This window comes from Medicago sativa, chromosome 4, assembly GCF_051527215.1.
Source record: "Medicago sativa cultivar Bolivia chromosome 4, Bolivia_mono, whole genome shotgun sequence".
Taxonomy (NCBI): domain Eukaryota; kingdom Viridiplantae; phylum Streptophyta; class Magnoliopsida; order Fabales; family Fabaceae; genus Medicago; species Medicago sativa.
In genome coordinates, this window is record NC_140752.1 from 68,385,343 (window position 1) to 68,399,053 (window position 13,711).

At 30.7% G+C, this 13,711-nt stretch overlaps 2 protein-coding genes across 2 annotated transcripts; both read right to left on the reverse strand.

Moving 5' to 3' along the window:
- Nucleotides 1–7,985: 7,985 nt before the first annotated feature.
- Nucleotides 7,986–9,166, reverse strand: SRS3 (SHI-related sequence3). The gene is made up of 2 exons (XM_085702607.1): nucleotides 8,781–9,166; nucleotides 7,986–8,471 (listed from the first exon to the last, which is right to left on the reverse strand). Exons 1-2 carry the CDS (start codon nucleotides 9,043–9,045, stop codon nucleotides 8,116–8,118), a joined length of 621 nt encoding a protein of 206 aa, XP_085558733.1. The 5' UTR covers nucleotides 9,046–9,166; the 3' UTR covers nucleotides 7,986–8,115.
- Nucleotides 9,167–12,297: 3,131 nt separating this feature from the next.
- On the reverse strand, nucleotides 12,298–13,126 carry LOC146931123 (uncharacterized). Its single transcript, XM_085702608.1, has one exon. The coding sequence runs from the start codon at nucleotides 13,018–13,020 to the stop codon at nucleotides 12,490–12,492; it is 531 nt and encodes a 176-aa protein (XP_085558734.1). The 5' UTR covers nucleotides 13,021–13,126; the 3' UTR covers nucleotides 12,298–12,489.
- Between the last annotated feature and the right edge of the window lie 585 nt (nucleotides 13,127–13,711).

The window sequence follows — 13,711 nt, forward strand, 5'->3', positions numbered from 1 at the left end:
AAAAAATATGACACTCATAATGGAGCAGAATAAATACTATTATTTTTTCCTATAGAAGGTATTCAATTTTTTTTCCTGTAAGGTATTCGGTATATTACAAAATGATTTTTTATTTCTTAGTGAAATCTATTGTTTTAGTGACATCGATACCATAAGTTTGACGAAGTAAACATGATTACCATTTTTTTTAACAAAAAACATGATTACCCCCTCAAAAAGATATTGCTAGTTATAATAACGACTTTAATCTTGAAAACATCCTGATAGTTGAAAGTGTATCATTAAAGGACTTTTATCATTGCCATCAACACATGTATTTTAGATAATATAAGATCTAATGCTTGTGCTTTCTTCGTGATTAGTTCGTGATTGATTTTTTCGGAACAAATAGCATCACTCCCTTAAAAAAAACATGATTACCATTGTCGATTGAAGTGTTGTTTCAATACTTCAAATGTAATTTGACCCTTAATTGAAATTCAATGATGGGAATTTCTAGATGACATATTATATTTTCTAGAACTACTGATAATAAATTGCAACCTTGTAGTGACTTGACTCTAAATAACTTGAAACAAACAATCCCAGGAGGTTACCATAACAAATGTATCTTCTTAATAAATGTATGATGACACTAAATTCTAGAGTTACACTTGAATTAGGTACCTATCCAATGTGCGTATGAAACTAAAAATGTAATGTGTGTATGTTCAGTATGAAGTTACCATTAATAAATGTATGATGACACTAAATTATAGAGTTAAACTTGAATGAAATAGTACCTTGAGTGAAAGTTCATCTTTGACGGTTACACTTGATGATTTCTTGTTGTTGGCATACTTTTCTGGATTGAAAATTGCGAGAACGGAGATGGTTTATTCATCAACCAAATAAACACGACTTACCCTTTCAACAAGTGGGTTTAGAGCAATTATGTAGGCTTTATTCTCAAGAATGATTACAAACCCTAAGTTCATAGGAGGCCTTATGTCATAAGAACTCCTACAAATTAAATTAAAACATGAGTTAAAAATAGTTAGAAATTATAATTATTTGTGTAGGTGTTTATTGAAATTGATATTGTGCATTACCCAGATATGATTTTAGTTGAACTCAAAGATGATATGATAGACTCGAAGCTCATTCTAAAGCTATTCAATGCATACGTCGGTTCCTAAATAAACATGTTCAATAATGATAGATCATATTTAGAACAAATTATTTAGGTATCATTATGATAGATTATAACAATTTATCTAGAACAAATTATTTATAACAACTTCATATAAATAATGATAGATCATGCATAGTTGATAGATTGGGTTGATTATTAAAAAATTATAGATCATAAATTTCAAAAATCCCATTTTAGGAAAATTGGGTTGATTATTAAAAAAAATTAAAATCAAAGCACATTTTAGTAAAATAGAGAGGTGAAGATCTACATTAACTGCAGTAATAATAAATACTCCCTCCGTTTCAAAATGAGTGTCGTTTTAGGTGTTTACACACATATTAAGAAATGCAATGATTAAAAGAAAGAGAATGGTTATTTTATCAAATTATCCTTATTAACTATTGGTTAGTTTTAAAAGTAATACTTTGGAAGTAGTGTGCAGAGTATTAATTGGAGGGTACAATTGAAAAGAAAAAGTTATTATTGCATTGAAAACTGAAAGTGACATTCATTTTGAAACAAATTTTTTTGGCTAAAGCGACACTCATTTTGAAACGGAGGGAGTATAAGACAGTGAACATGCCTAGTTTTGAGATCTGCGAAGAAGATATTGCAGAGTTAGTGCCACATAGGCTCTGTTTGGTAAAAATAGCGGATAGCTGATAAGCTAGCTGATAGTTTTTAGCTGATAAGCTAGCTGATAGCTTTTAGCTGATAAGCTAGCTGATGACTGATGACTGATAAGCTAGTTGAAGTGTTTGGTAAAATAGCCGTTGAACTAGCTGATAAATGTAAAATTACATAAAAGGACATTATTAATTCATATAAAATTTATACTAAGATATTTGATAATTTAAATATTTTAAATTTAATAAATGTTTGTATTTTATTAAATTATTGTTTTTCGGTAAAAATTTATTTTCAATTTATTTCGATTCAGTTTCCAGTTATTATACATTAATAAAAAAACTAAAGTTTACGAATTTATTTTAAGAATAAAATAAAAAATAATCAATTCATAAGATTAAAAAATTGTTAAAAAAACGAAGGATAAAACCAAAAAAAATAATAATCTATCAATAGGATTAAAAATGATAAAACAAATAAGTTTTAAAAGAATAGCAACAAAAACATAAAATACGTAATCTCTATCAATAGGATTCAAAATGATAAAAGAAATAAGTGTTAAAAGAATAGCACCAGAAACATAAATTACGTAAAAAAAAAAAAGTTGACGGGAAAATACGCAATCTATAATATATGCATACCTATAAAAATCATAGGTCATTTTTTTTTTAGGAAAATCATATGTCACTAGCGTTGTTGTGATACTGAACATGTTAAAGAGAAGCATGTACGCCGTTCAGCAGCAGTTGTTTTTAAGTATAATAAATAAATGATAAAGGGCAAATATGACTTTTAGTTAAAATAATAAGGGTAAAAATGGAACAAAAGATAAAAAGCTAAAAGCTATAAGCTCAAACGCTACTTGAAGTAGCTTCTAAAAAATAGCTTATAAGCTCGTGGAAATTCGTGAAATAAGCTATAAGCTCGTGGTAAAAGATCGTTACCAAACAGAGCTTTTTTTGTCAAACGAGCTTATAAGCTATAAGCTATAAGCTATAAGCTCATTTGGTGGGCTTACCAAACAGAGCCATAGAAAATTTGTGAAAACCTAATTCTCAATTCCCAAATGCAAGGGAGCCCACACACTTGTACAAATATTTCTTTTTCTTTTTCGTTCTGGAAATTGATAGATTGTGTGAAAAACAATTGACAAAAAAAAAACGAAGCTTCACATATTGGAGCTTATTATTGGAGACTAGTAATTTTACCCTCCATCTATTTTCTTTACTACAACATTGTCATTGTATTATAAGATGTTTTCACCTAATTTCGTTAGATGCTAGTCGCATTATTTAGCATTGCTCTTTAGTTTTTTAATAAGGGTTTGTGTGCTAAAACAATTAATGATAGTAACTTTTTCTTGGAAGCCAACGTTTATTTATTCAAAAGTTTTATATTTAACACTTCTTCCGTCTCATAATTTTAGTCGTTTAAGGTTTGTGCATGATTATTAAGTAATTGATTAATTGTGTTGATTTCAATGGTAAAATTATTATCATTTACTAAAATGCCCTTATTAATTGTAGTTGGTGGAGTAATTAAGTTGAATGAAATTCAATAAATAATGGTATAATAGTGAGAGAAAAAAATTAATAAATGTTGCATTGGTATTCTAAAGTGCTACAAAGTTTGTAAACAACAATTTCTTATGTATGGACAAGAATTGCTCTTCATTGCAAAATGTCATATAATTTTATTTTGAAAGTGGGTCTTCTTCACGAACTAATATTCCAACTTTGAACGTAAAATGTTAGAGTTGATAGATTGTAGTAGACAGTAATCTCATAATGAAATTGTTTTGTTTCAACATTTTTATGTTTATTTCACCTTTTTGAAACACGAGAAACTTTTTTTTTTTGAATCCTTTCTTAGCATTTAACATGATTGAAGATCCCGATAGTTGAAAGTGTATCATTAAAAGAATTTTATCATTGCCATCAACATATGTATTTCAAAATTCAAATAATAGAAGATCTAACGCTTGTGCTTTCTTCGTGTGATTGATTATTTCGAAACAAATAGCATCACTCCCTTAAAATAAGCATGATTACCATTGTCGATTGAAGTGTTGTTTCAACACTTCAAATGCAATTTGACCCTTAATTGAATTATCATATAATATTTTTTCTTTGTGGAAAAAAAATACTATTTAGAACATCATAACTTGAAGAAAAAAATCATGTATTTTTTTCCAAACATTTTCTTCAAGAAAAATGTGTTGGCGTCCGTTCAAGCTTAGAGCAAGATCTTTAAAAAATAGTCATGGATGGATGGTTAGAATACTTGTGGATTTCACAACTATAAATTAGTTGTAATGTTGGTAGATCATGCATATGTTGAATCTATAAGCGAGCGAAGAAGAGTGGAATCTAGTTAATGAGATGACAATAGAACATTGTACCAAGACACATAATGATATCCGATATCATCAATGAGATACCGAAATCAGGGCAACATAACCAATGTAACGTAACCCAAATTTATGATCATTGGGGCAAGGATCGCCCATCTTTGAGAGGTCTCATAATATAGATGCAACATATATATGATGTTGATAGAAAGTGATAACCATGTGTCTTGGAATAGAAGGCATAAAATTTCATATATTGTGGGCAACATGTTTTCAATGCATCCCGTTGCGATAATTAGTTGAATGTATTTCACGGTCTTAATCATGATATTGTCAGTACATATAAAACTAAGGGTGTGTTTGTTTCATGGCAAGAAATTACATTCCTTGGAATGATATTTCTAGGAATAATATTCCTACCCATGTGTTTGGTAAAAATGTAGATTTTGTGGGAATGTTTAGAAATGATTTAATTAAAAAGATAAAAAAAAAAAAAAAAAAAAGGAATTAAATGTGAGTGGTAGTGAAAATTTATAGCAAGTTGAATTTTATTCCTATGGGAATGTAAGATTGACATCCTTTAAGCATGAGAATAACAATAGAAGAAATCATGTGTAAATAATATTCCTGAGAATATAACATTCCAGGGAACAAATTTCCAAAACTTGAAACAAACATGAGAATGTTGAATTTTCAATCTCATATTTCCGGGAATCATATTACAAACTTTAAAACAAACACACCGTAATATATATATATATATATATAAAAGTTAGGAATCAAATTGTCCCTTTCTAGTTTATACAGGGACTTCGTTGTTTCGATTTATTTTTTATAGATTTAAAAGTTGCTTTTAATTATTTTTCTTATGAACTAAATTGAACTTTACAAATTTTTTTAGAAACGAAAATGATGTTCACTCTTAAAATAAGATTTAAAAAAAAAGTTTAATAGAATTTAATTTTTTTTATTTTTAAATGGTGCATTCCAGAAATGTTTTCAAGACCCATAACAACCCAAACATAATGTCCATCATTTTGTAAACAGTATGTTTTAATTGCTTTCTTTCCACTGATAACGACATACTACATTACATATTTTACATGATAATAATATAATAATAACATAAAAAAAAATAACATATGTGGTGATAAGATCAGCATCTAATGGCTGGTTAATTGATTAAGTAAAGTATCAAAGTATACTTGCTATGTACCTTTTTAACATAATATATTATTGACAAGAGCCAAATAAGCAATATGTTTATATGTGTGCAATTCCATGACATCCAGCTATGGAGGAAATACAAATGGAAGTTTGAAATGATGTCTAAATACAAGTGACAGAAGTGAATTCAATTAAAAACAAGAACAGCTAGAAAGAGTTATTTAGTTTGAAAAGAAAAATGCCATTTAAAAGTTGCATATATGTCCATATTCAGAAACTAGATTTTAATATCATATAGGCTAGAATTAGCAAAGTCATCCCAGATGACATTTGTGGGAGAGAATCCATGTCTTGAAATGTCTTAGTGTGATTAATTCTACTTATAGTATATGGAACATAAACAGTATAATTAAATTATAGTTTGGTGTACCTTGAAGGATATATTCCTCAAATTAATGTGTACCTTCAAGTATTCGTTTACTAATGCTTCTTTTCTTTTCAATAAAAAAAGTTTAGGCGCACTTGATTTCTCTACTACTTTAATTAACAAAAGCTAAAACTAAGTTCCACTAGGCCTATAGCCTTTCAAAAACCTATTTCGTACAGCATCCATAAAGAAGATTTATTTTGAATTTATTTAGGGTTACGGATTATTCTTCCCAAGTCCTTAAGTTTCCTTAGTATATATGTAGTGGTATGTACGTACCTATTATTATATGAAACAGCCAAGAGAATGTGTAGTATTTTTTTTAGAAAGAAGAGAATGTGTAATATGTGAGTGTGTACATGTGCCATAACTAATGCATAAAAAATAAAAAAAAAACAAGAAGAGCAACATACATGCACGAACATTCAAACAAGGTAAGCAAAAATAATTAGGAACATACTAAGCAAAATTGAAACCTAGCTAAATTTAACACTATCAGTTTGGGTAGGCAAAATTTAAAAAAGAAAAAAACCTTCCGCGGTTATCTCCCATTATATAGTTATACATCAATTCGTCCTTGCTTCTTCGAAGTTTTATGCAACACACATATAATACGACGAGAGTATAAAATGTACTCCAACCCATACATATACAATAATCCATGTACAATTAACTATAAATAATTTGGGATGTCTAATCCTCCACATAGATCAACAAATTATACATGTAGTCCCTACAAAGAATCGAAGGGAGCAACACACCGCTAGCTCATATTACAAATAAAACCCAATCTAAACTAGATAAAAATTCATTATCTCGACACCACCTGACTACGCTCTATCAACATCCTTAGAGAAAATACACTCATTCGCGAAGCTCCTAGATAACTTATACCACCAAGTGCCAAATAAGGATAAGACACTTCCTACACGCATTGTCAATGATATCTCCGGCCAACTAAACACCTACTGGGCGTTTGTTTTGGGGAAACACAAATTATTCCTGGGAATAACATACCCGGGAATGAAAATATGAAAATTTGATTCCTGGGTATTTGTTAAAAAAAGTGTTTGGCAAATAACTTGACATTCCTGGGAAAATTGGAAGTTACAGTTTTTTTTATTTAAATTTATGCATAATACCATGGGAATGCACATTCCCACCTCTTTTCATGGGAATCAATTCATGGGAATAAGGAAGTTATGAGAAGTTACTTCATTCCCAGGAACCTTTATACCCAAGAATATTTTTTTCTCAACCTCATAACAAACATGGGTATAATCATTCCCTTGCTATGTATTCCCAAGAATGTCATTCTTAACCTTGAAACAAACACCCCTTAAGCCTTCCATAAAATAATATGATTTTTTCATATAGTTGATTGATAGAATAAGCCTTCCAAATTAAACACTAATTAGCTGTTTTTGTGAACTTTTTTAAAAAAAATCCCGGGGATTTAGAATATTAACCAAACATTTTTTTTTAAAGGGAAATGTTAACTTGTGCCCTCAAGGCACAAGTTTAGAAGGCAAATATAGAAATAATGTATTGGAATGCGTGTATTAAATTTAATTTTTAATGTTTTAATGAATTGAATGCACAAAGTTTAAGGGAATATTTCTCTTTTTGGATTTCTTAACATGTGCCCTAAGGGCACAAGTTAACACTACCCTTTTTTAAAATACCCAGGAATAAACTTTCCACTACTTTATTCCCGGGTAAGTTATGAATCCCTGAAACAAACGCCCCCCTATATATGTAGGTGGTTCAAAGTTTGATCGCTATACTAACAAGTTTTTTTCATGTCACAAACTAATTACTAACATTTGTCTATAAAAAATCTACTTTATTATAAATTGAATTAGATTCGTATATCTTAAAAAAGACGTTCAATTTGAGTTTTGTATATAATTAAATATGACAAGAGACAAAACTCCAAGTAAATGGCCAACCAAGTTTTGTGAAAGATTTTCAAGTTGGTGATACTTGGAGAAACATTATCATCACTAATAGTCTAAAAAGCAAAACAAGCAGACAAAACTACCAAACCTATATGTAGGGCATGCATGCTACACACAAACTATAAAGATAAAAAATAGTAGGCAGCAATGTATAATATATAATCGAGTTATTGGTATTTCAATCAAACCAATAATTAAGCTCCCTCGGTCTACTATTGATTCAAAACACTGTCTCTCTTATGCTGCTGATGATTTAGCAACAAACTCCCAAGAAGTTCCAAGCTCAATTAATTAATTAGGAAATAGAAAGTACATTATTCCATCATCAATGTTCCATATATTAAGTTTTAACCATGGCATCCACGCTTTATCTTATCATAATTTTCATGATCTAGAAATTAAGAAACTAATATGGCATACCGGGCCTGAAAGATGGCAATGGATGCGGTGGAGGAAATAAAAAGCGACGATGAGAAGCAGTAGCACCTATAGTTGCACTTGCACTTGCACCATCATCACCTGTGTGGATTGCATTACTACTAAAAAGATTAAGATTTTGTTGCTGATCAAGGGAGTGTATAGTATTGAAGCTTTGTTGATCAGGGCCTTGATCATAAAGAATACCACTAAATACATGTCCTCCAATTTCTACACTTGTTTGATAGGCCGTTTCATTAACCGTTTCGTCCATAGAGCGCACCTGAACACATGTCAATGTGGCCATGGAACTCGTAACAGCCGGAAATTTGAACTCATCAGAACCTGAAATATTAGACATATTACGGTTGTGATTAGGATATGGAGTATCCCTTGTACTTATTATTGGCCGGAGGGAGGGAAGTAGGAAGAGAAAAAAGACTAATTTTTAAATCAGATTGAATGTTTGAGCTAAAAGATCAAAATAGGCTTAATTAATATATCTACTTTTTATGATATCTTGATATTTTTCAAGACATAAATTATTATATAATAATAACAGAAGAAACATATTGAGGAAAAAAGGTACTATTTAGGGTTCTTAGCTAATTTGAGTTATAATTACTTATAGCATAATTGAGAAATGTATAGTACTTGAAATAGTGTTGATCTGCTTGTGCCTTTTATGTTCATGAAGGTGGTGCTGATCAGAAGGATGGTCCATTCTGTGACGCCTTCTTCTATCGGCAGGAATCCAAGTGCTTCTGATATGTGTTTGGCAGTGAAAACCTTTGTTTTTGCAGCAACTTCTGCACCTTGAGTATGCACAATCCTTCTTTGCTTGGTTCCCACAGTCTTGACATTTCAGACCCTTTAACACTTCTTCTTTCCCTAATTGTGTTGAATACATCTTTTCCATCTCTTTAGCTTTTTAACTAAAGATCATCTTTTTATGAGTTTACAACCTTTTGGCTTTAGGGTGGTACTATACTATATACTCTATGTGATGGGCATAAAAGAAAGCAATAATTTTCTATTACAAATATGTTAGCACTTCAGTACATGAGAATTTGAAAAAATTATAAATTTACAGCATGGCAAAGCTGCCATTATAAGGGAGAATAAATTCTAGGTTGAAGATTATACAGGAAGTTAAAGTAACATAAGAAAGAGAAATTAAATCAAATATTTTTCACCTTAAAAACAAGTTTAACAAAAATAAAAATTGATTGAGTTTATTTTTAACTAAGAAATTTTTTCATGAAACATCATCAATGTTGTAAAATTTTGTATATTTACAACATTATCAAAAACATTGTGTTTAGATATTCAAAAATTCATCCTCACCCCTATATGATTTCATATTTGATTCTTCACAAAATGTATCGGAAAGAAAATGTGTTCATGGCACGATTTTAATTTTCATTTAATGGAGACAACATTGTTTTAAGTGGGGGCAGAAAATAAAATAAAAACAAGTGGGGGTAAGCTGTCCCCAATTAACAAGTCATAGTATTTGTTTAATTGAATGTGTGAAAAGGGTGATGATGTTTACATAATGGAACTTAGAATAAACTACGTACATAAATGATAATGATAAGAATAAGATTGTCTAAAGCTAGACAACAACGATGGCACAAGTGAGATGCTCGTCTCTACTCTGTCTACAGGAAGCATGTATCAACTACTCATCACTCTCAACCTGATGATTATCAGCATACAAAAATTGTACAATCAGAGCTTAGGATAAAGTGTATACCTATGAATATGATTTTTAAAACTGGTTTCAACTTTCAACTCTTATGGCTGCAATCACTAAACAGAGACCCAATACTTGATCATATACTTGTTACATGACCTTCAGCATCCCCTTTCGCTACCAACATCATTTATCTTTGACAACAAATTATGCCATTCAAATTGCAGAGTCCCACTTTTCATAACAGAACTAAACATACTGAAATAGATTTTAATCTCATTTAGGATAAAGTTCATGATGAAATCATTTGCCTACCGCCTATTCATTCTATCCGCGCACAACCAATGGATTTCTATCTCATTTAGGATAAGTAGGTACTGCCATCAGAAGTAATCCCGAACTTACCATTCTGTTCACCTTCACAGCTTTTGCACGAGCCTTGCATTGTAGGATCAAATCCTATATGTTGCTAACAACGAAGGCAGGCCTTTCTCTCACCAGCTTGAAGACTAACATTGGGTATATGAGTTCTCCCACTTATATATTGCAGGGTATAAGAGATCTCTTGCTTATATATTGCTCAATATTCACTTTTTCATTTAATGTAGCACTTCTCACTCATACTAGTTACACCAACACAAAGTTTTTCCTTGGACTATATATGACCCGATCTAAAGTCGGAATTGTTCCTACACAAAATATTTATTATGCTATGGAACTCTTAGTTGATGCTAGTCTACTCTGTTGAAAATTGGTTTAAACACTCACGGATGCAGACACCAAATGAAAATCCAATAGCTCGTATACTTGTTATATGACATTCAGTGGCGTAGCCAGGAACATGGAGCAGGGGGTTCAAGCCTTAAAAATTTTATTAATAATTATAATATTATATAATATATACTAAAAAATTAATATTATACTTTAAAAATGATATATAGTCTATAATTTTTCTTTACGCGTTCTCATGCTCTTACAATATATATATATATAGACACACATATATTCTACTTAAAATAATTGAATAATCAACTCATAATTAAAGTTATGGAATACATATCTCTTAATATAAGTCACAGGACAGTTATTAGTTCAACATTCGCTATGACAATTATAAACTGTTTTTTACAAAACATATTTTGTAGGTCAAAATATTAGTACTTCCATTTCCAATTAATAAATTAGTGTGTTTTGACTTTATAGCCTGCACAACTAGCTGATATTGGACTATAGACTAGAGTGTGTGCAACACACAGATTTTTTTACACATAGGTGAGATACTGGGTTCATGCTACAAATTTGAGGGGGTTCAAGTATTAAAATAACATATAAAATAGGTGTAATGGTAAAAAGTGAGGGGATTCATATGAACCCCCTGAACATAACATAGCTGACATTCAACTGCCCCTTTCTCTACCAATATCATCCATAGATAACAACAACTATGTCATTCAAATTGCAGAGTCGCACTTTTCATAACAGAAGTAAACATAAGTTCAAGATGAAGTCACCCACCTTCACAGCTTTTGCACCAGCTTTGTATCGTAGGATCAAATCCTATATCAACGTTTCATCACCAACTCCAAAAATATAGAGCAATAATTCTTAAACATACTATTCAACTCTCACTCCATAAGTATAAGGTATACACATGGTTGGATAAAATTCATTCATGCGAGTCCAGGCACTTTAGAAGTGAGATTTATGTGAACTTCACCAAATTGTTAATAGTGTGTTTGGAGGGAAAATAAAAACGAACTTGACAATAATAGCCTTCAATAAGGGTTCATCATCGAAATTTTTTTTCTTCTGACCCTATGACAAAAAAAATTGATATGTCTGCCCCTAGTTCAAAATTATTGATACAATTGCCCTTGTTCTTCAGTTCATTTGGCGAACAGGGAACATGCAGGCTTTTTCTGCAACTCCTGACTGCTCCCCAAATGAAATGGCGAACATACGTTTTTTTGTTTTTTTTTTCAAGTTATATATTTCAAATGGCGAACAAGCCATTTAAAAAAGGTGGTTTTTTTAATTAAAAAAAATCCTAAAACCAAAAAACAAAAAAAAAGGTAAGACCGCAAAAAAAAAATGGAAAAAAGGGAACATGCTCGCCATTTTTAATGGCATGCATCTAAAAATTAAATGAAAAAAAATAACCATCCATGTTCGCCATTTCATTTATGGAGCAGTCAGAAGTTGCAGAAAAAACCTGAAAAAGTGTATGTTCGCCAAATGAAACAAAGAACAAGGCAATTGTATCAATAATTTTGAACTAGGGGCAGACATATCAATTTTTTGGTTATAGGGTCAGGAGAAAAAAAATTCTTCATCATCCAATTGGTTTCAATAAGACTTCATCTCTGATTTTGAAAATCCGAATTATTTGTGTTCCCACAATCAAATCAAAACCATTTGGTTTCATCAGCACAGTAATAACATAACATAAAATTAGCAGAACAACTAAAATGGTTCTCCCCAAAGGAAAGAAATTTTCATTAACATTAACATATACAACATTCAATTTTCAAATTTCAATTACTAGATAGTGACCACATAAAACAAAGTGATCAATACATAATGAAATCCACATTTGATTAAATTTCAACAAACCCTAACAGTTAAACTAACCAACCAACCCAAATTAACATCCCTAATCAGAAACTAAAAACAGTGTTTAAGACCCATGCCATGTTTGCCACGAACACAACCAGGCCTCACAAAAAGAATAGGGGACCTCTTCGAATTATTCATTTTTGAAGAAACCCTTTTCCCCAATTTCCTCATCCTCTGTCTCCCTAACTTGTTCCCTATATCCCATGGTACAAGCTCATCATCCAAATCATCATCACCATCATCTTCATCATCTTCTTCACTTTCATCATCATCATGGCTAACTTGTTCTTCACTGTAGCCAACATGGTGATTTTCAACTGGGTCATCGAGATGAATACGGCGATGGGTTATTCGTTCAATTGGGTCACCGATTATAGAAGAATTTGACCAAGAAATGAAAGAATCATCATCATCATCAACATCAACCCTTTCTTCTTCTTCTGATTGTTCTTCAGCGTCAACAACATCAACAAGTTCCCATTGAAGAAGAGAATCAGCATCATTCACTTTCATGAATTGAACTTGTTCAAGGATGAGAAACTGCATCGATGATGATGATGATGAAGTTTGGTTTTCCATTTTCACGCTAAATTAACTTCTTTCGGTTTTTTCTTTTTCTTTTTGTTTTTGTTTTTCTCTCTCTTTTTTCTTTCTTGTGTTGATGATGTTGTTGTGATTGTGGTGTGTCTATAAAAATATTAAATACTTATAAATAAAAAATTATTATAATATTAGAATAATGGGTTGCTTGTGATGCACGATTACGTGTCCATAAAGAACAACGTGACGACATTTTTGGCTACGTGTTTAAACCAATAACAAAGAGGCACGTGTAATTGATTTATGTCTTGTACGATTTGGTTGGTGCAGTTCTTGCTGATTACGCCACAGTTTTTTTTTTTGTGTTCCCAAAAAAGATAACTTGCGATGGAGATTGAAGAGTTTGAAAATTATTTCTCCAAATATTCTCCAAATTTTTTGTGTTCCCAAAAAAGATAACTTGCGATGGAGGAACATTTATTGATGGAGTTTTTAGTTTAAGCACATTTTTTCATGGAGTTATCGGTTACATTAAGTTGTAGAAAAATATAATTAAGAGTTTTTATTTTTGTCAAAAAATTTAAGGGTTTTATAAAGAAAAACTTTTACATATATCAAGTTTATTAGATTTATTCGTATGAATAACTTCCTAAAAACATAAAGATAAGAGCTTTATTTCAAGATATTTAAAAAAAATGTTTGGTTAATATTATAATGCGGATGTTTAATA

Excerpts from the sequence above, each read along its gene's own strand:
- SRS3 (XM_085702607.1), bottom strand. The coding sequence starts at position 9,045 with ATGGAAAAGATGTATTCAACACAATTAGGGAAAGAAGAAGTGTTAAAG. Across the intron at positions 8,472-8,780 it reads GCAGATCAACACTATTTCAA|GTTCTGATGAGTTCAAATTT; the intron begins GTACTATACATT and ends CTAATATTTCAG.
- LOC146931123 (XM_085702608.1), bottom strand. The coding sequence starts at position 13,020 with ATGGAAAACCAAACTTCATCATCATCATCATCGATGCAGTTTCTCATC.